Raw genomic sequence first — 27,632 nt, 5'->3', positions numbered from 1 at the left:
GTGCTGTCTGTCTCCCTGAACTGGGTTTCTATGTAGGCGGTGCATTCCTTGGGAGGGAGGGTGCATGTGTGTGTAGGGGGGGAGAGCCATCCCACACTCAAGTGAGCTCTTATTTAATGGGGGTCTCCATGCAGGACAGCAAGCAGAAGAGATTTTCCTCCTCCCAGATTCTATTCAGAGGGAGAGGGCACAAGCCAGTCACAGGCATGCAATACATTGCTGAAATATCCCTGGAGGAAGCAGTTCATATGACCAATCAAGAATCCGGAATGGGTGTCAGGGAGGATCTGAAGAAAATACGCTGTGCTGTGGTTTTTTGCTTGCTGTCTGTTCTCGTCCTGGCATTGCCCACAGCCTATCTGCTGGTTGGAAATCTCAGAGCCCATAAATCTGGCCCAGCTCAGGTAAGAAAGTGCCATATCTCAGTGATCTTAAGGAAAGGTTAAGAAAAAGAGAAGAGAGTTTCTTTAAATATTTGGGTTTGGAGAAAGAGTTTGTGGCTTCTTGCTTTATGGATTTGTGATTTTAAGGAAGAATGTTAAACAAACTTTCTATTTCTTGCTTGCTTGCTTTTTCTTTCTTTCATGCACACAGTGAGGGAGGAGGAGGAAATGTTTTTAATAGGCAGATCTTTCTCCATTTCTCTTCCTTGAGTAGAATAGGGTCAGAGGAGCAGGAACAATATTAAATCCTACCTGGCAGACTGAAGCAAACTCTATGGTCCAGCTCCTCAGCTAGTGTAAATTGCTGGTCGTGCCATTGAATTCAGCTGGGGATCTGGCTGACCATCTCTGTTCCCTCTTTTTCTGGTTCAAGCTGAGAGCTCTCTTGTCTCATTACAGGCTGAAAGGACCCTATTTTACCAGCCACCTGCTAAATGTCATTTGTATGTCCATCTCTCTAGGGGGGGGGGGTGTAGATATATATATCAGATGGGAGAGAACTACCCATTTCAGCTCCAGAGTCGCATGTGAATTCAGCTTTCCCTGAGATTTGGGATGCTTACATATGAGGGTCCAGGCTGGGCTAATTATTGAGAATGACCCTAATCCCAACATTCAAATCCTCATCTAAATGCTGATCAAAAGTTTGCCCATGTTCAGAGGCATTGGATTCAGCTGACAGTTTCAGGTCCATCTCTAATAAACAGCTGGACATCTATCTCCACATGCATACCTCTGTAGGTATTTGTCTTTAAACCCTATGCTGCTGGCATCCACAGCAGCTTTTTAAGCAGGTGCATATTCCCACTGATGTCAATGGGATTACGCACCTGCTTAAAGGTGGGCAGATGTCTGATTGTTTGCAGGAGTGAGACCCTTAGTGAATTTCAGCTTTATGCTTGAAATTCACTCTTTGCTAATTTGTATGAACAAAGTTTTAATTGAATGAATACTATGAACAACAATGATCAAGAGGTACTAATATGCAGAATACGAGCCTTATTTCTATTCTGGCAAACTTTTTGCCACTAGGTTTTACACTCTTTGACATGCAGTTGTGTAGATATATGTACAAACACACACACTGTGAAATCAGAGCTAGGGGCTTACTTCTAATACATACATTTCTTGGTCAAAGACTTTATAATCTCTCCAGGGTGTCAAATACAATATTAGTTCTAGACCCTCTTTACTTACTGTGTTTGCTGGTTGCTTAGAGGAATGCTTAAGGCAGATTTCCTATTTATATCCACATCTGTACTGTGTGTGTGTGTGCATGTTTGTATACGGAGAAGCAGTTTTATACTGCTTAAAAACACGCAACTCTTAAATCAGAAGTTCTCTTCCCGGCTTTCACTTTGACTCACTATGTGGCCTCGTGACTTTGGTGAGTCACTGAACCTCTCAATGCCTCTCACTGTGCTGTAGTGGTTTCTATAGTGCCCATTACTGTAATAATTACTTAGCACGACATTACTTGGTATGGCACCTTACACTGAATTCTGAATGGGTGGACTTCTGTATCCGGGCGGAGTTTACTGCTGACTTTGGTCCCTATACTATCTGCCTATCAGTGCAGGGACTGTGTCCTTCTATATATTTGTACAGCACCTAGCACAATGGGTGTCCAGATCCTGGCCGGGGCCTCTACATGCTATCACAACTGAAATGATAAAATAATAATCTGTCAATGAGATTAATACTTACCTGGCTCACAGGTGTGTTGTAAAGGTTAATGAAGTAATGCTGGTGAATGCCTCTGGGATCTTCAGATAGAAGGTGCTTTGTAAGCATTAAGGATAGCTTCATTCTGGACAATTTTATATATTATATTTATACATGTACATGAAAGGAAATTAATGCATGTCTCTTGATATTACTCTGAAAACTGGTTATGATTGAATGAGATATAGTGGCTGAAAATCCCAGTAGGCAAAAGTAAAATCATCATAGCTGGAAACTTGCCATCTGTCTCTGCCAAGTGGAGTGGGCGGAACATACTTATCCCGCTAAATTATTTACTACACTCAATAAGCCTTTCACTTGCTCCACTGAGAACTGAGTCAGTCAGCAGTTACTAGCAGCTGTGAAATAGTTATGGGTGTGTTTGACGTTCCTTGAGAATTTTCTTCTCATGCCTCCAAGAAACAGTGCTCTGAACTTGGGATTCTTGTGTGTGCCTCGTCCTGTAGCCATTACTCATAGGAGCAGCTCCTTTCATTCCCATGGGAATGCTATCAGGAATGCAGGCACTCAGACAAAGTCATTTCTTTTCTAAACAATTTAAAAAAAACCCAGAACAATCCCTTTTGATCTAATTCATTCCCATTGGTCCTTTAAAAAATTCAAACTGTGCTGGTTAAGGGCATCTTTTTGTCAGACCACCCTCCATCATAATTAGCAGGCCCAACTGAGAAGAAAAGGAGTGAAGGCTAAATGGTGGTTGGATCTCTTAGAAGGGCGCAAGAGCCCCTGCCTACCCCCAACCACTTACAGTTCTGCACAGGTTCCTTAGACCTTGGGTCTGGGCACGTAGGAATAAGCTGAAGCTGTGTTCCCACTGATTGCCCTTGAAAGCAGGTGGACAGGTAGGAACCAGCAGTGGCTGCATAATTGCTTGCTGCCCTCAAGCAGATTGGTGATGAGGAGACCAGTGGAGAGGACAATGGGAAGAGATTTCTCGCTGCTCCACAACAGTGCTGGGTTGCTCGGCTGAGCCGGCCTGAGGGCGGGCGTTCATTTTTTGCCATGTTATAAGCTAGCAGTAACTCTTTTCCCTCAGGAGCAAGAGGGAAGCGCGTGAGGGAGTTGTGCCACAAAGGGGTCTCTCTCCTAGGTCTCCTGCAGGGCTGGTGCAGATTACATGCCACCCCTCGCGCATGCATGTGCCTAAAGTCATACTCCAGCCCGGGACAAGCTTAGACTGTTGCCTGATCTTTAGAGGCAGCTCTTCTGGGATAGAGCACATGATAGGGACAACATGGGCAAATCAGAAATTCTGCTTTCCTCATTGTATTGCACCTGGTCTGTGTAGAACTATGGGGTTCACGCTCCAGAGCTTCCTGCCTGGACATCTTCCACCACCAAACACCCACCCCCTTTTCAAGATAACAGATACTTCTTTTGTGCTCTAATTCTGAAACAACTGTACCGCTGTCCCTTAGTGGTGTGGTGGCTTCAACAGCACATTGGTTTCCCTGGCCAAATTCCATTTAATTGAATTTATTTAGAATATAACTTGAGCACATAGTTCCTGCCCTAGAGCCGACTAGTGGAGTGACACAGCAGCTAGGAATGTGCAGGTTGCTGCCTTATCAGTTTTCTCAGTTAATCATCTGTACATAGGTAGCAAAGCCTTTATTGCTGTTCTTTGCTCTTAACTCCCATTGGGATTTGGACAGGTGGGTCAAAGGCATCCTGAGGCAGGCAGGATCAAGTTTAGAGGGAAATTCACCCAAATGGAGAAGGGACAAGGGTCTGCAGCCCACTTTGAACTCAAGTGGCGACTGTGGGAGTGGGCTGCAGCAGCGCAGATGGGCCTCCAAAGCCGCCAGCTGTGGCATGGATCTCTCCATGCCAAGTCGGCACTGGCCAGCAGGGAGGCCACTGATGAGGGTCAAAAGAGGAGCCGAAAGGAACCAGATTTATGCAAAGCCAATGGCCTCAACATACCGTGCAAGTGGCCAAGGGAGGCTGAATCAGCGACCCCAGTACATAGGCTGGAGAAATGGCTGTGGGTGGGCTGAGGAGAAGCCTCCCATCCTGGCCCCCCCCAGGTGTGTGGTTTTCATCTCCCAAACTTTGCCTGCATTATCACCACTGCCCAACTGGATAGTAATGACTCCGGCTTTTCACAGGTATCATGCATTTCCCTTGGGGCCCGATCCAACTCCCATGAAAGTCAGTGGGTCTTTTGATTGGCTTACATGGGAGTCGGATCAGGCCCTTACAGCACAAGTCAAGCTTAAGCTATATTCCATGCCTCAAAATGACAAAATAAATTTGGTGCATATATTGTATCAGGCAGAGGAAGGGGATGAGGCATTTCTAGAACAAATAAAAGAAATATCCAAAACATGAGCTCTGGTAGCAATGGGGGACTTTAACAACCCGACAACTGTTGGAAAAGTAATACGGGAAAACACAAACTCTCCAGTAAGTTCTCGGCATGTATTGCAGACAATTTTTGTTCCAGACAGTGGAGGAAGTCACCAAGGGGACAGGTGTTTTAGACTTGATTCTGACTAACAGGGAGACATTGGCAGCGAATCTGAAGGTAGAAGGCAATTTGAATGAAAGTGCCAGATCTCATTATTCTGAGGAAAGGAAGGAGTGAGAGCAGCAGAATTAGGATAATGGACTTCAGAAAAAAACAGACTTTAACAAACTCAGAGAACTGGTAGGGAAGGTCCCATGGGAAGACAATCTAGCAGAAAAAGAAGTTTAGGAGAGTTGTCAGTTTAAGGAGACAATATTAAGGGCACAATTGCAAACTATTCCAACGTAAAGGAAAGATAGAACTATATTGGCCCCTTCCTATCGGGAGCTCTTTAATGATCCCAAAATCAAAAATGAATCCTACAAAAAGTGGAAATATGGACAATTGCCAAGAAGGCTTATGAAAGAATAGCCCAAGCATATAGGAACTAACTCAGAAAGACTAAGGCACAAGATGAGTTACACGGAGCAAAGGACATAAAAGGCAGTAAGAGGAGGTTCTTTGAATACAAAAGAAGCAAGAGATACACATGTAGCTCCTTTATTTAGAGGAGAAAGAGTGCTAATAACGGATGACATTGAGAAAGCTGAAAAGGTGTTTAATGCCCATTTTGCTTCAGTTTTCACTGAAAAAAAGCTTAATGCTGACCAGATACTCAACAGAATTAATATGACCAACAAGAGGGAAGGCATGCAAATCAAAACAGGGAAACAACAGATTAAGAAAATGTAGATAAGTTAAGTTAGATGAAATCCATCCAAGGATACTTAAGGAACTAGCTGAAGCAATTTCAGAACCATTAGCAATTACCTTCAAGAACTCCTGGAAAATGGGTGAGGTACCAGAAGAGTGAAGAAGGGCAAATATAATAACTATCTTTAAAAGGGGAACCAAGAGGACCTTGGGAATTATAGGCCAGTCAGCCTGACTGGTCAATATCTGAAGAGATACTGGAACAAATTATTAAACAATGTTTGTATGCACTCGGAGAATAAGGAATAGACAGCATGGATTTGGCAAAAACAAATCATGCCAAACCAACCTAAGTTCCTTCTTTTTCAGGATTACCAGCCTAGTGGTTACAAGGGAAGCAGTAGATATGTATCTTGATGTTAGTAAGGCTTTTGAGACAACCCTGCATGATATTCTCATAAGCACACTATGGAAAAGTGGTCTAGATGAAATTACTATAAAGGTGGCTGCACGACTGGTTGAAAGACAGGACTCAAAGAATAATTGTCAATGGTTCGCTGTCCAAATGGGAGGGTGTACCTAGTGGAGATCCCACAGGAATCAGTCCTGGGTCTGGTACTATTCAATATTAACGTTAATGAGTTGGAAATGGAGTGCAGAGCACACTCATAAAATTTGCAGATGACACCAAGCTGGGAGGAGCTGAAAGCACTTTGGAGGACAGGATTAGAATTTGAAACAATCTTGACAAATTGGATAATAGGTAGGAAATCAACCAGATGAAATTCAATAAAGGCAAGGGCAAAGTACTGCCATTAGGAAGGAAAAGTCAAATGCATAACTATAAAATGGAGAATACCTGGCTAACATGTAGTATTGCTGAAAAGGAACTGTGGGTTACCGTGGATCACAAATTGAATCTAAGTCAACAATGTGATGCAGTTGCAAAAAAAGGATAATATCATTGTGGGGTTTATTAACAGGAATGTTGTATGTAAGACACAGGAGGTAATTGTCCTGCACTACTCAGCACTGCTGAGGCCTCAGCTGGAGTACTTTGTCCAATTCTGCACACCACGCTTTAGGAAAGATGCGGACAAACTGCAGAGTCCAGAGGACAGCGACAGAAATAATGAAAGGTTTAGAAAACCTGACCTATGAGGAAAGGGTAAAACACACATATTTAGTCTTGAGACGAGAAGGCTGGGGTGGGGGACACCTGATAACAGTCTTCAGATATGTTAAGGGCTGTTATAATGAAGATGGTGATCAATTGTTCTCCATGACAAGAAGTAATGGGCTTAATCTTCAGCAAGGGAGATTAAGGTTAGATATTAGGAAAAACGTTCGACATAAGGGTAGTTAAACTCTGGAACAGGCTTCCAAGGGAGCTTGTGGAATCCCCATCATTAGAGGTTTTTAAGGGGTGGCCTAGGTATACTTGGTCTTGCCTCAAGACCAGGGGCAGGACTTGATGGCTTCTTGAGGTCCTTTCCAGCTGTGCATGTCCATGATTACCCATGCATGCCCACTAACACGCACAGAATCTGGCCCCAACAAGGCTTGTTCTCTTCTTGTGTAAAGAGCAAGAGAGACGGATGTGATCTGAACACAGCTGCTTATTAATCTTTATGACCCATTCCTAACTATTTTGCTGTATTCAGGTTTGTAACGTGGACACCCCCTTTCAAAAGAGCACAATAAAATGAGATGTGTGGGAGGGGGATCTTCAGCTGTTTTCTTTTGATTTAAATGTTAAATGTTTATAAATGGGACTTTTGGCCACTTTTGGAATGGAAAGCCTGTGGCAGCTTTTTGCATACCGCAGTCTTCACAGGAACTAATGCTGCCATTTCGTAGAATCATAGGACTGGAAGGGACCTCAAGAGGTCATCTGATCCAGTCCCCTGCACTCATGGTGGGGCTAAGTATTATCTAGACCATCCCTGACAGGTGTTTCTCTAATCTGCTCTTAAAAATCTCCAGTGATGGAGATTCCACAAGCTCCCTAGGCAATTTATTCCAGTGCTTAACCACTCTAACAGGAAGTTTTTCTTAATGTTCAACTTAAACGTCCCTTGCTGCAATTTAAGCCCATTGCTTCTTGTCCAATCCTCACAGGTCAAATAATTTTTTCCCCTCCTCCTTGTAACAAACTTTTATGTACTTGAAAACTTATGTCCCCTCTCAGTTCTCTTCTCCAGACTAAACAAACCCAATTTTTTCCAATCTTCCCTCATAGCTCATGTTTTCTAGACATTTAATCATTTTTGTTGCTCTTCTCTGGACTTTCTCCAATTTGTCCACATCTTTCCTGAAATGTGGTGCCCAGAACTGGACACAATACTTTAGTTGAGGCCTAATCAGCTCCTAATCGGGAGATCCTTGTCTTCCAATCAGCTCTGGGGTGGGATTTTTCAGAAGCACACAAGGCTGGTTTAACTGTGTTGCCATTGCAATCAGTGGGTGTTTTTTCCAGAGACTTCAGTGGCAGCATGGTTAGGGTGATGCTGAGGACTTCTGAAAAATACCAACCTAATCAAGAATGGAGAATAAGAAACCTCTCCAGTATAATTTTTAAAAGGACTAATTTTTAAAAGTATTTCATTATGGGGTCTATAAATGATACCTCCTTATTGTATAACAACACAGCTTGTATTTAAATAGCATCTTTCAGCCTAACTGATCTTTACTATGAAGTATATACATGAACTATTCAAAATAACTAGCGCTTTTCATCATATGATTTCAAAGCAAGTCAATATCATTATCCCCATTTCACAGTTAGGGAAACCAAGGCAGAAATAAGGGAAGTGATGCACCCAAGGTCACCCAGCAGGCCACTGCCACAGCCAGGAATAGAACCTAGATTTCCTGAGTCCCAAACAAGTGTTCTATCCTCTAGGCACTGCTGCTTCTCTTCTCCATGTTATTCACATTGAGCCCCCTCCCCTCAGAAAACTAAAACTTTTGGCCTAAAATAGAAATTGTTTTGATTTTCAGCCAAACATATTTTAGTTATTAGCCATTCCCCCTCCCCAGTTTTTGTCCCAAAACCACTCTACATTTTTGACAAAAAAAAGTCAAAACTTCTCATGGAAGCAATCAGCTCTAATTAAATCTCAAGGGTTCCGATTATGTAAGGTTCTTGAGCAAACTACATAAGCAGGGATCTAACTTTGAGCACATAGTCCCACTGAAGTCAATCAATAGAGATGTTCACACGCTTAAAGTTAGGTGTGTGCTGAATTATCTTGCTGAATCGGGGCAGGACACAGCTTTGTTATGGCACATGTAACTACCTTGACATTTAAGTGATTACAACTGTTGCATGGGGGAGGAGCGCTCCCAAGGGAATTCCCGCACTGTGGCCTTGTAAAGTCCCTCCAGGGAAATGACACATTCAGCTGACCATGATGCTGCACATTGCATCATAAATTACAACTGTATTCAAACATCCCAGCAATCTTGTGAGCTCTTGCAGACCATGCAATAATTCAGTACGGAACAGCTGCCCCATCTCAAACAGTTCAAGGTCAACCTGAGTAGGGATGTTCTTCCTGATTCCTTCCTATCTTGCAGATTGTGCCCTGCAGCGTTCACAAGGGTCTTGTAGATCATGCTCTTCTGCTGGGGGGCATGGCGGGAAGGCAGGGGCAGAGGCAGGGTAGCTGGGGAAGGGATGGAGTTTTCTGTTGCAATTTTTTTCTTTTCTAAGTAATTTAGCTATTGGGAAATTACCATGTTATAAGTGGTTTAGATGTCTCCTAGACCACACACGCCCCTCAGCTTTGGGCTTTAAACTCTCAAGCCTCAATGCAGAACGCACCAGATTCAACTCAGTTCAGGGCAACTTGTGCCTGTATTTCCCCTCAGTGGTGCAGCAAGGGCACCCACTCTCAGGCTTCCAGATCCCCAGCTGTTACCTTTTGGGGGGCGGGGGGGGGAAACCCCTGTGACTCACCCCTGTGGTGCCTCCTGCTGGTCGCTCCAGGAATTAGCTCAATTTCCAGCCTAGAGCACCCCATGCAGGCCGGTGATCCACTACCGCTTGACCCCCATGTCCCTCCCTGGACTCTGGTGCCCTGTTAGCTAGGGTGCTGCCCCCTGGCAGTAACCCCTTTCTCTCAGGATCTCCCCTCCCCAGGAGGCCCCACCCACTAGCTCCACCTCACTTCAGGATAAGGCTACTGCCAGTCATCGTCTAAGCCCCCACACCCTGGGGCAGGCTGCAGTATCAGCCACTCATCACTGGCAAGGTTGGGTTTGGACCTGCTGCCTTTGCCTACCCCGGGCTGCCCTCTGCAACCCCCAGTACCTGTTGCCTTATGCTAGGCCACAACCTGGGGCTTTCCAGGCTGGAGCTCCCCAGCTCCTCTGCCTTTCCCCAGCCCTGCTCCACTCAGGTACCCTGTGTCTAGCTCCCTGCAGCCAGGCCCTTCTCCCTCTACAGGCAGAGGGAGACTGACTGGGCTCCTGGCTCACTGCCTCTTACAGGGGCCAGCTGGGCCTGATTGGGACTTGGTCACAGCTGAGCCTGCTTCCCTAATCAGCCCAGGCTTCTTGCCCCAGCCACAGCCCTCTCCTGGGCTGTTTTCCACCCAAAGCGCAGGAGCGGGTAACCACCCCGCTCTCTGCTCGGTGTCCCCGTCAGGCTCCCTTCTTATGACCCTTTGACCGCACTCCTGTCCCTGTTCTTCTATTAGTTGTCCCCCGCAATTAGTGGGTTTATGAGGCCCTGTGGAACCTCCCCTTAGGCTGGGGGGGGGGATCCGTTAGCATGGGGCGGGCTTTGCCCGCCCCGTTTCCCGGAAACCCAACAGATACAGTGAGGTATTTCCAGGCTGCACAGTTGCCTGCCTTCACTTCACAGGCTGCCCCAGCACGTGCTGGCTTTCTGTTCAGGGACTGATAACAGAGCGATTGTCCGCAATTATAAGCTGCCGTGCAGTTCTAATACGAGCCTATTTTATTCTTAAGGTAAAAGCACTACAGAGAAAACCTTTACCAAAAAAAACAAAACCACACCAAGCTAATAAGCTTAGCAGACATCACCCTGATTCGAATATGATCTCTGGCTGAAGCAATCCTTCAGCACCACACCCAAGGGATTTCCTTTGCGGTCTCAAATTCATCACAGCCTCAGCTCAGAACTAGCCCACTCATAACATGTTCAGTTCCAGTGACCAGATGTCCTGATTTTATAGGGACAGTCCCGATTTTGGGGGCTTTTTCTTATATAGGCACCTATTACCCCCCACCCCCGTCCCAATTTTTTACATTTGCTGTCTGGTCACCCCATGTTTAGTCCACCCTGTATACGGTTTAGGCGTCTTTGATCTGGAGTTTCCTAGAGCAGGCAATAAATATACAGTAGCTTCTCCTCAGGAAGGTACAGCTTCAAAAGGGTGGATTAGAGGTGGGTCATTTGCATTTCCTTTGCCCCCAGGGACCTCCTAGGAAATCCATTTCACAGGTATTGTTTCAAAAAGCCCTTTGAAGTTCCTAATACCTTCCAGACATTGCATTAGTGAGTCGATCTCCTAGAGAAGGTACAAACATACCATTCCACGATAACACAGACACAATTGCATTTTTAAAACAATGGACCCCAAAGCTGTTAAAACGAATTCAGCCAGGTTTAACTTAATTCAGTAAAGTTAATTCAGGATATTGTCCGTCTGTCACAAAGCTAACTCAGCCATTCATTCACCTTTTGCTCATGGAGTCACAGAAGCGTAGGACTGGAAGGGACCTCGAGAGGTCATCTAGTTCAGTCTGCTGCACTCCTGACAGGACCAAGTATTATCTAGACCCTAGATAACTTCCCCCAGAAGTAGCAGATGTGGTGTGTGTGTGTGTGAAATAATCCAAGCTGGATAATATATGTAGATACACATTAAATATTATCACTGTTTTCTAGTATAATTGTTATTGGCCAGATCTTCAGCTGGAGTTAATCAGCAGAGCTCCATTGAAACCCATTTACAATGGGATCTACTCTGATTGACACTGAGTGAGAGTCTGGTCCCCAAAGTGCATAAGCACACAACATAAGCAGGCTCCCAGCAGACTCTGCACTGCAGGGGCTCTCTCAATAAAGTATTACACTGATTCACACCTGCTGATGATCTAGCCGACTGTTGTCTCACGGACACCTGCTCTCCCTTTCGTTATTGCATAGGCCGCCTTTTTTGCCATTTCTGTAGCAGCTACCGGAATTGGGCCTGGGGAGAAATAATATTAGGAGAGTCTTTAATGTAGACAGGGCTGGCTCCAGCTTTTTTGCCACCCCGATCGGTGGCACTTCTGCAGCAGCTCAATCGCGCCGCTTCATTCTTCAGTGGCGGGTCCTTTGCTCCCTCTCTTCCTCTTCGGCGGCACTTCAGCAGCAGCTCAAAGAGGAAGAGAGGGACTGAGGGATCCACCGCTGAAGACCCGGACGTGCCGCCCCTTTCCGTTGGCCGCCTCAAGCCCCTGCTTCCTTCGCTGGTGCCTGGAGCTGGCCCTGAATGTAGAGTAGAGGCAGTGTGTTGATGCAGTTTAGCAGCTGGAAACAAGAAGAGTCAGCATCATGTGAGCTGCTTCTCCATAGACCATCAGCAAATGCTCCGCTGTTTGAGAACCACTGTAAGTATTGTAGGCCTCTAGGCACTGCTATTAAGGCGCTGGTGGAGGGCGGGGTTTGCACATGCACAAACTATAGACCAGCTCCTCAGTCAGCCTGGTTCCACTGGCGTCAAAATTATGCTGATTTATATCACCTGAAAATCTAGCTGAAAAGAACCAAAGTCTTGCAAGAATGCATGCACTCTTGTGGGTTTGAATCGGAAAAGCGAACACCATTGGCGGGCATCTATCTGACTGGCAAGTGGTAACCACCCTTCCTGTTGCTTTGCATAAATGCCTTTTGTATTTGGCACTGACCGAGTCAATATGATGTTGCAATATTTACTGTGTGAGCCTGAATGCAGTCACAGGGACTCTGGCTCTGAGATAAAGATTGTGATTTAGCAAGTGATTAAAAAAACAAAACTGATCTTACCTCTGTCAGGTGTTTGTTTACTTGCAAGGTTAGTTCTCTGCCACAGAGTTCTTGGTTCCTTTTCGTTACTGATCTGTCTTTCACACAAACTCTTTCTCTAGTGCCCTAGAGAATGAAACGATAGAGTTACAGATTCACATAATAAAGAGCAGAGGAAGAGAGAAATTGCAAGGTACAGAAGTAAGGGAGAAATTGTGAGGCAGATCCTCAGCTGCTGTACATCAATGTACCCCGGATCAGAGGCGGTATGATACCAGCTGAGGATCAGGCCCACTATGTTTTCAGATCAGAAAGAGTCAGGGTCAGATCTTGGCTTCCAGCTCTAACCTCTGTGCATTGTTTCACCTCTGCACGACTGGCTCCCCTCCCTGAGGTGTAGGAGATGTTCAGTGGTAGGCTGGGGATGGGAGAGAGTGGGGCTGGATGGAGTTGTGCTCCACACTCCCTGGGTGGCAGAACTGTTGCCAGGTGACTGCTCTGGGTGGCATAACTTAGAGTAGCGCTTAGGCCTTTCTGAGTTATTCCATGGGCCATTTCAGGCTCTGGTTGAGCCAGGAAGTAGGAAGATGCCTTGGAGGCATCATTCTCCCATCCCAGTTCCCGCGCTTAGCACAGATCGGCCAGACCTGGGAATCTGGCCTGTGTGTATCAGGCAGAGGGATATTGGAAGGCAGTTTCAAACTAACAGGAGCTGTGGAGGAGAAGGCTCTTGCACCAAAAACCAAAGCTACTTAGGGGCTTGTACTTCAGGCTCAGTTCAGATGTAAAGTGAGCCTGAGATTGCTCAGATTCCTGCCTCTTCTGTCTTCTGAGGCAATTGTCAAAGGCTTTAATAGACTCTTTTGATGCAAATATTACATACATAGGAGGGCCTCTGTTCTCCATAATTTGTCTTGTCTCAATCAACTGAACACTAACTGCTTGTGAATCTATTTGCAGGTTGCAGATGAAAGCATGTCTAGATTCCTAAAGCAACAGTCATCACCTATCTGTAAGTTTTCCAGTCCCTTCCTTCTTCTATAAAAGCTTCTGTTCACTCACGTGCCCACTGGGGTTGGTACCTGCTATTGCAAATTCCTCACTGCAGCTAAATGTAGGAGCAATACTGAAAGGCAGTGTTATTGTAACTGGGTCAGCTCCAGGGTATTAGAAACAGGGTGGGTGAGGAAATATCTCAAAAGAGTTTCTCTCTCACCAAGGAAGTTGGTCCAATGAAAGATATTACCTCACCCTCCTTCTCTTTCCACTATACGGAAATGCACTTTCCCAGAGCTATTAAGTAGAGACACCTGCCTTCTCTACTAAGAGCTAAGAATTTCATGTGTAATTGTAACACCCACAAACCCCAGGCAGGCAGGATCAAACCTGGAACCTCTGGCGTTTAGTGCATGAGCCTCTACCGCATGAGCTAAAAGCCATCTGCTTCTTAGCTAAGGCTGTAGAGCAGACTCATTAGCTCTCGCTCTTTCTAGACGGGACACTAGGTGGGACAGAACACCACACCCAGAAGGTGTGTGGGTTAAACGCCTCGCCTCCCTGCCGGAAATTGGGAACAATACAAGTACAGTAGAGAGGGGTGTGGGAGGGTGTGTAGAGAGATATGACCCATAAACACAAACATCCGAGGACAAAGGCTCCTGGGGACAGATTCTGAGAAACCTGGGACAAAGAGCACAGGAGGGGTTGGGCAAAGGTGACTTTCTGCCATCTTTCTGCAGACCTGATTGGCCGCCTAGGAGCCACACTGCAGCCCAGAATCACTTGTAGTAGGAAGAGCTATGTTTGTTTCCACTATTTCTGCTTGCTGTCATTTGACTCGCTGGAGCGGGGGCCAGAGAACTATTCCTTTCAGAACAGAGGGTCTGGGAAATCCAGTGGATCAGGGGCTGGGCACTCCACTGTGGTGTTCGGCGATTGCAGGTTGACTGTTGTTAACCTGTAAAGAGCATGCACCTTCCTGACCCAGCTACGCTCCCAGCATGTCCCCTAGAGTTGGGCTTTGGGGACAGTGTGCAAGGTCACTAATATCAGGCCTGTGCTACTTCTCCCCAGAGGGACTTCTTCCCCAGCAGCTCTTTCATGGGCCTTGTATGCTGCCGAAACAGCGTATAGGAGCCAGAGTGGGGGCCAGACCAGGTTCCTTTTGAGGAAAAGGAATTGGTTAGTGTGGTGCAAAAGGGTGTAACTAGAAGCCAAAGGAGATTAAAGTCCGAGAAAGTAACTTCACACTGAATGTCAGTGAGATCTGTTCTGCTATAGATCAGTCTCACCCGCAAAGGGGTAGAAGCCCTTATCACTTGTATTATCTTAAAATTAGATTTCCCAAAGGAACGGTCTGGAGGAGGATGGGCTAGGAGACCTCGCAAGGATGTGGCAGCTATTTGCCCTGCTAAAGGAGCTTCATAGTGCTCTACAGTGCAACCCAGTCCTAAAGCCATCCCATCTGGCGAGTGGAGACCGGCACAAGGGAATCGCCTAGTAGCTTCTATGCCAACTCCATCCCAGTTCCCAGTATAGGGGACATATTTGGGGGACAACTCTCTCCCCCCAGTGATGCCCAGATGCTGGGATGGGCAATAGGCAACCAGGTACAAACAGCCCTGTGGCTACTCTAGTCCAGCGGTTCTCAAACTAGGGTCACCGCTTGTTCAGGGAAAGCCCCTGGCGGGCCGGGCCGGTTTGTTTACCTGCCGCGTCCGCAGGTTCAGCCGATCGCGGCTCCCAGTGGCCGCGGTTCGCCGCTCCAGGCCAATGGGGGCTGCGGGAAGCAGTGTGGGCCGAGGGACGGGCTGGCCGCCAGGGGCCAGGTAAACAAACCGGCCTGGCCCGCCAGGGGCTTTCCCTGAACAAGCGGCGGCCCGACTTTGAGAACCACTGATCTAGTCTACAGCAGCGAATAGTCCAGTATCCACAAAGAACCAGAATTGGGGGCCGCAGGGTGTACATGTGGCTTAAAGCCACCTTTGCAAACCCCCTCCTGAGCACAGCTCAGACGCATCCCAGGTTCTGGGATGTCTTTTCCATCTTTATCATCTACAATGCTATGGGCTAAATCTCCTTGCGGCACACGCTCCTGCAATCCCATCAAAGTCCCTGAAAGTTTGAGCAGGGTTAGAGCTGAAGGGTTGGGCTGTGGGTGAATGTTTGAGTCAATAGAAAACATAAACGAAGGGAAAGGTCGGGAGTAGATAACAATCTATATCTGAATCCACTTCCATATACGGTGTTGTCTGTGGATATGTATTAGCAGGAGTGTTGTAAGCGAGACACGAGAAGTAATTCTTCCGCTCTACTCCGCACTGATTAGGCCTCAACTGGAGTATTGTGTCCAGTTCTGGGTGCCACATTTCAGGAAGGATGTGGAGAAATTGGAGAAAGTCCAGAGAAAAGCAACAAAAAATGATTAAAGGTCTAGAAAATCTGAGGGAAGATTGAGAAAATTGGGTTTGTTTAGTCTGGAGAAGAGATGACTGAGAGGGGACAGGACAACAGTTTTCAAGTACATCAAAGGTTGTTACAAGGAGGAGGAAGAAAAATTGTTCTTCTTAACCTCTGAGGCTAGAACAAGAAGCAACGGGCTTAAATTGCAGGAAGGGAGGTTGAGGTTGGATACTAGGAAAAACTTCCTAACTGTCAGGCTGGTTAAGCACTGGAATAAATTGCCTAGGGAGTTTGTGGAATCTCCATCATTGGAGATTTTTAAAAGCAGGTTGGACAAACGCCTGTCAGGGATGGTCTAGATAATATTTAGTCCTGCCTTGAGTGCAGAGGACTGGACGAGATGACCTCTTGAGGTCCCTTCCAGTTCTGTGATATTAGTGCTGCTAAGGATTCTGTGCAGGGAAAATGTAGCTGCACGTGAAAGCCAACCCCAGCTCACTCTTGCTCTGTGGGCCAGACTCACAGGGGCCCTGTGGTCCCTTTCATGCCAGTGCAGCTGGTGCAAAGAGGCCAAAGTCCACCATTCCCCCACCCACTCCTTTCAACACAGGAGGTCTAGGGATGCCTCCTCAGCAATGGTCACGCAGTGCAGGGAGTGTCAGGGAGGATCACGGGCAAGCGGTGGGCTGGAGGAGAGAGGTGTGGATGGGAGGCCAGGTGGGGAAGGAAGGAAGGAAGCAAGGAGGAGAGGGTGTGGCTGTGGCAGAGCACAGGCAGGCTTGAGGAAGCGGTGGAGGCCTGGGGGACAGAAAGATGGCATAAGAGGGGGAGTGGCTGGGTTGATGCTGCAGGCCCTGAATAAGGGATGTGCAGACTACCTCCTCTTTGCGTTGGCATAGAGATAAACCTGCCCTGTGGCTTTTTGAGGCCAGTCTGACTATATTAGTATTGAAATGGCAGAACGACAAAGGATGCCCTGGTGCATGCTGAAATCTAATTCAAAGAAGAGGTTTTTGCTTTGCTTTTCGGAGGGGCGGGGGGCGGGGGAGAGGGCGGTGTTTGTTTTAAAAGGATTTGCCAAGTTCTCACAAGCCTTGCAGTGCAGTTGGCAAGTCCTGGTGCTTGCTCAGTGATCGCATCAGCTCTGTCCAAAATTCCATTCCTGTCTGCCACAAAAAAACCAAAAAAAACAGCCTAAACAAATAACTCGTAAAACAGACCCAGGCGGAAATGAAGAAGGACTGCACATATTTTCTCTGTGAAGAATCAGTGAGATTCAGATGTTTACAAATGTTCTTTTTTTGTTTAAATTACAGCTTTAGTATCCAGTGCAGAAAAGCCAAGAGCACACCTGACAGGTAATGTAACTGTTCAAAAATGATATGCCTCCCTGGGTTGTTATCACTAACATTTGCACTGCACAAAAGCTCAGCCCCGAAACGCACATGCCTGATGGAAACTGACTGACAGACGTGGCAAGGCAGGAAATGTAGGAGAAAGAAAGTCATCTCCCGTTGACACTCTCTGGGCCAGATCTCAAGCGGGTGTCACTTGGCTTAGCTTTACTGAGCTATGCTGATTTATACCAGGCGAGGATCTGGCCCTGTGTTCGTACAGAGTGTCTGCAAAGCTGGGCACTTTATGAAAGATTCTCTTTATGGTTTTAAAAGGCTGCTTACACTCGGGCTGGTGGCCGTTAGCAACTGCTAGAATTATCTTGGTGCTTAAATCAATGGCTGGTATTTTACTCTTCTGCTGTATTTAACAGGAATATTTAAACATAAGGGGCCTAGTTGTAGTCTCATCGTGATGTGAATCAGGAGTAACTCCACTGCTGTCAGTCAATGGAGCTAGAGCAGTTTAAGGGACAGGAGAACCAGACCTTTAACATTCCATAAGCATCACAGAGTTGATTCTCTTCACTTACGCCTTCTCCACACCAGTATAACTCCGTTGACTTCAGTGGCATCACCCCTGATTTACACTGGCATGTGCAAGAGGAGAATTAGGCTCAGTTGTGACTCTCACGAGTCTGAGCAGTGCTGAGGAAGGGGAGGTGCCGGGAGGTATTATGCCTTTCTCAAGGGCAGGAGTGGGGGGGTGTCACAAGCAATAGGAAAGGCTGAGGGAGCAGGCTGAAGGGTGCTCTTTGCTACACCCTGCTTAACAGCGGTGGCCAGCATTCCCCCCAGCCATGCCCTCACGGAGCTTGTCAGGCACTACTCTGCAATAAAAAAGCCATGGCACCGACTCTCAGAGCCTGGGCCAATGGACTCGGGCACACAGGGCTTGGGCTGTGGGTCTAAACACTGCAGTGGGCTCAGGCTCTGAGAACCAACTCCCCCCGCCCTCCGCCCCATTGTGGGGTCTCAGATCCCAACCTCCAGCCCAGGCCTGCACATTGACACTGCAATTTTTAGCCCTGCAGCCCGAGCCCTCCAAGCTCAAGGCAGCTGACACGGGCCACCCGTGGCCATGCAGAGGGTCTTTTATTGCAGTGTCAAGGTACCAGACCAGGGGATGATGCTTGGTTCCTCTGTAGATGGGCTGAGGGGCAAGGGACTCTCGGGATGTCCTAAACCCCTTTGTAGTACACCCTTTTGAGGGAGGGGCATAACTGAGCCCTAAGCTATTTCTACAGCCCCCAGGTGAGCGAACCCGGGGGCAAGGACATAATGGGGAAAGTCAGTGGCAGAATGGCTGCCAGATGGCTGGCACAGCTGTGATGGTTTGAGAACCTTGTGGGCGGCTTCCAAGATCCACACCCTTTCCCTCTGCCATGGTCTGACACACTCCCCCCTCTCCCGCCCCGAGTGAACTCTGGCCATGATTCCAAAAAGCACTCAAAGCACATGAGTAACTTTAAGCATGCGGGTAACCCCATTGAAGTCAATGTGCAAAGTTGTGCATGTGCTTAAGCACTCCACTGAATCAGGGCCTAGGTTCCTATAGCTCTCAGTAGCAGGATTTTGTTCTCTGGGTTTGTCCTTAAGTTCCTGGCTAATGCTAGATTGTGTCTTTTGAGCCTTTTACTAATAAGGGAAACCTTTCCAAATGTTTCAACACAACAGTGCAGATTTGCAGGAGAACAAGGTCCCATTCACTGATAAAACAGTCATTTGTGGTGCACAGCCAGTGTGACATAGTAGCAAGAGACAGCCCTTCCTGCATGGCTGCTGGCTCAGAAGATAAGACTGGAGCTCTGTACTCCTGATGAATTAACTTCAAAAGCTTGTGTGATGTTCTCTTCGCTTCAGGGAAGCACCCAACAGTTGAATCAAGTTTCTTTCAACCCCTTGAGTTTACAAAATCTAGCTGGAAATCACCAAGATTTCTGGTCCTCCTTGAGCTGCTGTTTAGGCACATTCACTAGCTTGGACCTCCAAATGGAGAGGAGCAAGGAAAGGAAAATGACAAATGTGTTTTCAAGAAGTTTTCCTGTCTGTTTTGAAGCTCTGGAAAGGTTTGATTTGAGCCATGAGGCAGAGGGTCTGTTCTTATTTTCCCTGTCCCTAGCCTCTACCCTTGTCACTGAAAGTACATTCATAGAATATCAAGGTTAGAAGGGACCTCAGGAGGTCATCTAGTCCAACCCCCTGTTCAAAGCAGGACCATTCCCCAAATGGCCCCCTCAAGGATTAAATTCACAACCCTGGGTTTAGCAGGCCAATGCTCAAACCACGGAGCTAACCCCCCCCCCCTCATTCTGAGTATTTGGGGGGTGAGGGGGAATGATAGTCACTACTAAATCATTAACAAACAGCTATCACAGTGTGGTGGTATCTAAACATTTCCCTAAGTCAGTATAGGAAACAACTGTCCTGTTAGTGGTTGGGAACAGCTGGCCTTTTAAGGGTGACCCCTGAATTTCCAGAGCCTGATTTAGGCCACTTTGGTAACACACATTACAGTCAAACTCACTTGATGTGTGCCAAAGGGCTGGTCTGCATTGAAAACTTTCCAGGCATAGCTGTGTCCTTCAGGAATGTGAAAAATCCACACCCCTAGGAGATGTAGTTATGCCAACCTAACCCTTGGTGTAGATAGCACTAGCTGAATGGAAGAATTCTTCTGCTGACCTAGCTACCAACTCTTGGGGTGGTGGCTTAACTACAGTGATGGTCTAGTGAATAGAATCAGAATCATAGATTAGGGCTGAAAGAGACCTCAGGAGGTCATCTAGTCAAAGCAGGGCCAACCCCAGCTAAATCATCCCAGCCAGGGCTTTGTCAAGCTGGGCCTTAAAAACCGATGAGGGTGGCGATTTGACCACCTCCCTAGGTAAAATACATATTTACACTCAAAATACTACAGCTGAGTTGCTGTGGCATTTTAAGTGTAAACACAGCCTCAGATAAATAAAAAAGAGGGCCTACCGGAGTCAGGTCTGGCGCCAGTAAATCCAGTTTAATCTTAGATTCTGGGCCAGATTCTGAGGCTGCTTGGAGCTGCTGCAGTAGCACAGAGGAGCTTTAAATTTGTCCTAAACACCAGGTACAACTGATGTGGCACACTCCAGTGTAGGGGCCATGCTAGGGTTGGTAGGGAGCTGCATACATAGAGACCCCTGCACTCCAGCATCCCCAGCTGCTGAATTAGCCCTCGGGGAGGGTGGGGTGGGAGGGGCTACTGGAAGCTGCTGCAAATTAGAGCAGGCCGAAGGCTGCTCTAATTTATACCAGGGTTTGAACACCCCCTGGAAGCCCTGGGGAAGTGTGAGATAGCAGCCAGCCATTTGCTTCCCCTAACCTCCGTTTCTATACCAAACAGAGAGAGAGCACTCTTCCTTCCACTCCAGATGCTGTTGCAGTCTTTGTCTTCCCCCACACATCTGTGTGCTTTACCTTTTTCTGGAGAAAAGTTAGAATGAACCAGAGCTCAAAATCCATTATTGCAGAGGCTACTTCCCGCCATCAGAGCGTTATATTGCTCAGCGAATACACAAGGCATTACGGCTCATGCTCCTCTTATGGATTATATATTAACAGAGGAGAAGAACAGTGCTAGCCAGTAGTTGTTGCAATGTTCCGGAAATGGGGTTTCAAACCAGATTGGGTAGGTTTACACAGCCTGGGGCAGTGAGTCTCCCAACCCAGGTCTGGACTAGCAGGGCTCATGCTAGTGCTCTAAAAAGAAACGTGTAGACAGTGCTTTGAAATTGTGACTTGGGCTGGAGTTCGGGCTCCAAAGCCCACCCCCCTGCCCAGGCTTCAGATCCCAAGCCCTGGCTGCAAAGGGCTGTCTTACACATATAGATTTAGAGTGCTATCGCATGCCCCATTAGTCCATCTGTCGATGTGGGCTGGGAGGCTTGCTTCTGCAGGCTGGGTAGAACTACCTGAGCTCCCCGTACTTCCAGTGAAGTTAACAGGAGCCGAGGCATTTCTCAGCCATATGCCCTGTTCCTTGTAGTCATTGTGTGTGATCTTGTTGAATCTCGTACCACACAGGTCCTACTTAGCGCTCAAGTCTAGAAGAATTCCAAAGCTTTTCTTTTCTGTACCTAATTCATCCACTTCCCCCGAAACTGAACGATATGGAAAGAGAACAAACATGTAGTATTAACCCATGCTCACGCAAAAGAAAAGGTCTCATCTCCTGGAAATCAGTTGCCTCTGTCTTGCTTGTTTGTTTATCAGTAGCCTTGTATGTTTCTTTTTATTGCCCAGCGAAGTCAGATGTTTCTTTTCTCAGCTGCATCTTTACCGCAACAATTTTTTGTGACAAACACAGTTACTAGGAAAGCTGATGGCCGTTCCCTAGCAGAAATCACTCCTATAAATAAAATATAGGGCTCTTGTTTTCCTAGCTACTTGCCTGAGCTGTATTACAAATGGGGGAAGAGAGATGATTAAAACAGGAAGGGTAAAAGTCCCACTATGCCTCATGTCCTCCCACCAAGCCCTGCAAAAACCAGAATACGGGAATTGCCAGACTGAATCAGACCTGGGGTCCATCTGCTCCAGTGTGCTGTCTCTGACAGCAGCTGGCCCCAGCTGCTTCCGAGGAAGGTACAAGATGCCCCACAGTGGGCAGATATGAGATAAGCTGCCCCCAATGGAAACCTCATAGTAACCCTTCATAGCTAGAGATAGGTTTAAGCCACAAAAATAGTTTGGGACACACAAGGAGGGTAATCTAGATTCCACATAACTTTGGGACACTGTTTGCAGGTGGAGTTGCAACCTATTTGGATTAGATTAACACCAAGGTGCTGATCATTTGTGGTCAGAAAAGATTCCATGTCACTTTTTCTCAAGAGCTGTCCTAGCTAAATATAAGGTAAGGTAATTATAGACTGAAGGGTCCCTTGGATATGGGGTGTCTCCTTGATCACTGTCCTGCACCATTATGTACAATTGCTGTAATCATTCACACAGGTGCCCCAGAGCCAGCTGCATTTTAGGATGATGTATTGATATAAACCTGAAACTGGTGTGAAATGGTGCATGGGGCCTTGGGGAGGAGGGGGCACGGGCACAAATCCTTCTCCACACATTGGAGTGAATTTCCCCCTTTGATGTGACCAGACTGCACCCTGAGGAAGGATTCTCTTGTGGGTAAGTTCTGGCCTAGAAGTCAGGAGATCTGAGCTTTATTCTCAGTTTGCCAAAGACTTGCTGTGCAGCATCAAGCACAGTTTTCAAAAGTGACTAACGATGCCAAGTGGCTTAGCTCCTGGATGCTCAAACTGAGACACCTTAAAGGGGCCCCAGCGTCCATTCTCTGAAAATTAGGTCCCTTTACAGCGTCTCAAGGTGAGCACCCAAAATGGCTTGTTGTGTGTGAAAATCTGGCCATAATTGCCCCGTGCCTCAGTTTTCCATATGTAAAATGGGAGTAATAATATTCCTTTCCTCTGACCCTTTGTTTGCCTTGTCTAGCTGGCCTGTAAGCTCTTTGGGGCAGATACTGTCCTTACAATGTGTCTGTAGAGTGCTTATCCCAGCGGGGCTCTGATTTCATGTGGGTGCTTCAGGAATACACATCAGAGTGAGCCCTTACTAAAGAGAATGTGCTGGCCAGGTTGTTTTCTTTCGAAGGCCTCCATCACCTGAGTCATGTTCACTGCCACACATCCTGCTTGAACAGGTGAACTAACTGATGTCTTTCCTTTCTCCTTTACCTCCCCAGTTAAGAAACAAGATCTTTCTCCCCCCCCGGGAAACCAGTTTCCAGTTCTCCAGTGGGAACACGAGCGAGGCTTAGCCTTCACCAAGAACAACATGAACTACACCAACAAGTCACTGATGATTCCAAAGGCCGGGGATTACTACGTCTACTCCCAGGTCACTTTCCGAGGACCCACTCCAAATCACAGTAAACCAGTTTCCATAACACAGACCATCACCAAAGTCACGGACAGCTACCCTGAGCCTACCCAACTACTGACTGCCACCAAGACTCTGTGTGAGATGGGAAACAACTGGTTCCAGCCTATTTACTTAGGGGCAGTGCTTTTCATGGAGGAGGGGGACAGGCTGATGGTCAACGTTAGTGAAATCCAGTGGGTGGATTACACTAAAGAAGACAAAACATTCTTTGGTGCTTTTTTACTGTAGGCTTCTGACAGCAGCCAATAGGGGCTGCTCCTAATTAGGGTCCTGAATCAAATGTATCACTAAAGTCACACAGGAGTTTTGCTAATGATTTTAGTGAGTGCAGGATCAGACTGTCCTAGTGCCAAGCATCTGTGCTCTCAAAAGCAGTTTCCTTACCTGTATTCTCCTTCACCTGCGTGGCTGTGGTGCCCATCATTATCCTTGGGGGAAGGAAAGTTGAATTAAACGACACATCACCAAATAGATCACACCACACCAAACCTCAGAAAAACATAGGGAGGAAGAGGAGAGAAAAATACATTTCCATGCTAAAGCTAGGAGCCTCTTGGATACCTACAATTGGGGCATAGATAGTTTATAGGTGACGGGGAACAATAAGCTCAAACAAATCAACTAAGCCTATATTCCACCTCTAATAAACAACCCCCCTTTTTGCCTTAAACATCCACTTTAAACTGTCCCAATGTTTCCAACGTAATTTTGTTTGACCTTTCTTCAGATCGCCCCTTTCAACAGGCAGTTACTTCTTGGCACTCTCTTAAAAATAGATTTGCTCAGTACTTTGTACTAATATAGAAATGTAAATCTACAAGGCACTATGTAAATCATTAACTGTTTCATTAATCCCTAACAACTGCCCTGGGAAGTAGATTAAAATGATTTCTTGCAGTTTGCAAAACAAACCAACAAACAAAAACGTTACTGATATTTTTTTCTCCCAAGAAAGTTTGCAGGAAATTGTGGGCTATGTTGTTCTGGATCCATTTGCTGCCCAGAAATGGCTCTTTTTATACCATTTCTAATGGGTTGTCCATTTTTACACTGGAGCACGCAAAATGTTAATGTTTCAGTGTAAAAATTCATCTCACTATGAAAAAAGTCCTAATATTAGAACAGGGTGAAAAACTGGGTCAGGAGGAGAAATCTTGGGGAGAGGGGAGGAGATGAGCTTTTTGTTGAAATTTTGAGCAAAAATTTCAGAAAATTTTCAAATTTTGAAAACTTTCAACCTGCTGTACAGCAGGTAAGTGTAGTCACTCAGATTAGGGACCATTTTGAAAATGTGTTATGTTCCCTCAAAAGTGATGGTTTGGTTTGGTTTTGTAGCTTTTTGAGGAAAAGAAACCACATTTCAGAAATTTCCATAAATTGAAAACAAAATGCCTCCCCCCATTCCAAGATGGCCAATGCTCACTCCTGCAGTGATTTCCTGAAAGGAAAGGCTGCTGTAAGTTTTTCTAGGCACTAGGCTGGCTAGCACCTAGTGGTTCCTCTACCCAGAGAGCAGGACCGATATCAAGGCGACAGTGGGAGTAGGAGGTGTAGCCAGGAGCAGAACTCGGGAACTTTCCATTGCTAGTCTCTTGCTCAGTTTTCTAGGTCATACTGTCTCTCAGGGGAATTCCCTGGCTTTCCCACCACTCCCGTGGTAAACAATTCACTGATGACTATTCAAGTCATGTTCTAAGCGACTCAAGCTTTATATTCTTAAGTGCCCCGAGGCCCCAAGCTCAGTCATGTAAAGAACCCAAAGAATTAATTTTGCAGCTAGACACACACTCTCTCTCTCACTGGAACTTCCTCCACTTTCAACACGTCTTTCCATGTGATCAGTGAAAGTGAGACTGTGTTATATACGTACTCAGAGTGCTTTGCTGGATTCCATATTGCTAAATGTAGCTGAGATATAGTTTCCTTCCAATGCAAGTGCGTGCCTCTCATAAACCAACAATGGGAATCACACACATTAGAGAACTCTAGAGATCCTGACAAGGTTTAGTTGATGAGTTCAAATTTAAGGTCCTTATATAGACACACACACACACAATATATATAATGCAGTTAGACTGGCAAGGAAACCAGTCCATTCTCTCCATTGCATTCCTCCTCCTGGCAGGAGATAGCTTATTGTTGCATTGACGTATCTGACAAAATTAATAGAATATAGGCTCTACGAGAGCACGGTGTAGGGGAGGAAGAGAAAAGAGCCAAAGCAAGTTGACACAAGCGGGTGTCGGGGAGATGGGGAGAGAGAGACACATGGAAGGAGACAAAATGATGCAACAGTATCACGGTTCCTGAGCATTGCCTCCATGCCTCTGTACAAGCACATTAGTGCTGGAAAACTGGCTTTGCTTCAGGTTAGTTGCAAAGGTTCTCGGTCTTTTTCTCACTGCAAACCCCTTTGTAAGAGAAGAACCCTCCCCTGGCCCTCTTCTCCATCCTTCCCATCCCCCTATCACCTGGCTCTCTTGATATCTATCTTAGAAGGCATCTATCACCATGATACTGATGCATCCAGAAACAATTAAGAAGCACTGAACATGCCCCATGAGTGCTTGGATATTGGCATGCTCCCAGCTTCCAAGTTTTTTTAAAAAACTGGCCTTTTCTCTTTTTGCCTCCTGCTTTTCTCCTCCTAGTTGCCTCATTGTGAGTTAAGCCCAGGGAAGGTACCACTATTAAGCTAAGATGCTCTCATCACAGTGCACCTGTCCAGGACAGGTAATTTTCAGCCGCCTGATATTAGCACTTCTGTGAAGTGTGTCCATGAAGGCAAAATTCAAGCAGTGAAAGAAATCCACAGAGCTCTTTGTTTCTAGAATGGGGTGCTGTGGCATTATTCTTTCATCATGATGCAATCCCAATAGATTTCTACACCTGATTGAAATATATATAAAAATCAAGTAATCAATTCTTAATGCTTGGTGCACTAAATCATGGTAAAATGAGTTTAAGGGAAAGGAGTGAAACGTTCAGTACATGGTGTATAAGAAAAGACGATTGGAGATATTTATATATAGATAAATAGATATAAATATATTCTGTTCATGTTCTAGGAAATCCTAGAACAATAATAAGTCTTTCCTCACATGAGCCGCATACAATTTCTTTCCAGTGTATATTTATCATACATTTCACAGCCCAAAATATTACCGGCCGCAGTCCCAGATTAGCTGTCAGTACTCCTCACCCTGTTCTCCACAAAACAAACCCATATTTATTTTCCAGGAGTCTGTATTTATAGTCCACTTAGTGTAGGCTTTCATATGCAACTCTTCTTCGTGCTACCACGTTTATGTACGTAAGTGATTTTTCTTGCGTCACTTGTTTTAAAGTGGCGGTGGCATATTAACCCTGCACATAATCTCCAGTGGAAACTTTCTCTGTTATTTGTGCTTCTGTAATAATGATGGTGACCAGTATGTATAAAAAGAAACTGATTCTGATCTCACTTCCACTGGTGTATATCAGGAGTATCTCCACTGAGAGGATAAGCAGACCCAGGCAGTTAAGAATGGTTGCAAAAAGCATGTAAATAGTACAATGGGAAACAAATGTTTTAAAAGTTGATTGAAACTTTGAGACGCTGTCAAGTAGCTTGAGCTGAAACTTTGGATTTTGCAAAAGTTTTTTTTTTGTTTGTTTTACAAAACTGAATATGAACAATAATGTTCTTCTAAAAGATTTTCTGATTCGATTCAATGGAAATATTTGTTTCTAATTTAAATCATCCCCTCACAGATTTGGAAACCCACAGACATCAGAATTGTTCTAATGGACAAGCAACAGAGAATGAAACTGACTATCCCCCCCAGTCCTGCACACACTAAGGTGTGCATAACTATAACTACATGAGTCTTTCCATTAAAGTTAATGGGCTCCTCACATGCCTAAGGCTAGGCATGTGCCTAAGTGTTTGAAGGACTGGGGCCAACAGGCAGAAAATGAAATTGAACAGCCCAGTGAGTGAAATGCATAAAGGAAACAACCGCCACAAAGAGTGAAAAAAAGAAATTATGTTTTTTTCAAATGATTTAGACCATGATCCCCTAAGGCAATTCTCTTGGGCAGACCCCTGACTGCAAAAGGAGTCTCCATGGCCATAAGGAAGTGCCTGCAGAGATCAGATGAAAGGATCAAAGCATTAAATCACAATTAGGTGTTATTAGAAACATAGATTACAACAATTTTTGAAAGAAATCTGATTTTTCACCTTGACAGTGTCTCTCTCCAACCCACAATGTGCTTTGTTTAATTAACATCCTGGCTGGCCCATCATTCCCAAAGAGAACTAAGGAGAAATGTCATTCTTTAAAAGAATCAGATTGAATGTCACAAATATTTGCCCGATGTGGGTGTTAGAGACTGGTATAGCATTTTGCTATAGTAATATATTTTCATATAAATAACTGTATTATCTTATAGTACAAGCTGTTTCCTTCAAGGTAGAGTAGACTTGGCTTACTGTTTCCAAAGTTTTATAATAAAAATATAAATGAACTATA

General features: G+C 45.8%; 1 protein-coding gene across 1 annotated transcript; it reads left to right on the top strand.

Moving 5' to 3' along the window:
* On the top strand, positions 1-27,632 carry TNFSF15 (TNF superfamily member 15). The gene is made up of 4 exons (XM_039506963.1): positions 1-404; positions 13,340-13,391; positions 17,098-17,139; positions 22,916-27,632. Exons 1-4 carry the CDS (start codon positions 117-119, stop codon positions 23,341-23,343), a joined length of 810 nt encoding a protein of 269 aa, XP_039362897.1. The 5' UTR covers positions 1-116; the 3' UTR covers positions 23,344-27,632.

This window comes from Mauremys reevesii, linkage group 19 (genome assembly GCF_016161935.1).
Source record: "Mauremys reevesii isolate NIE-2019 linkage group 19, ASM1616193v1, whole genome shotgun sequence".
Taxonomy (NCBI): Eukaryota; Metazoa; Chordata; order Testudines; family Geoemydidae; genus Mauremys; species Mauremys reevesii.
Note: the sequence above shows the minus strand (reverse complement) of the source record. Positions and strands in the feature narration are given on the sequence as shown.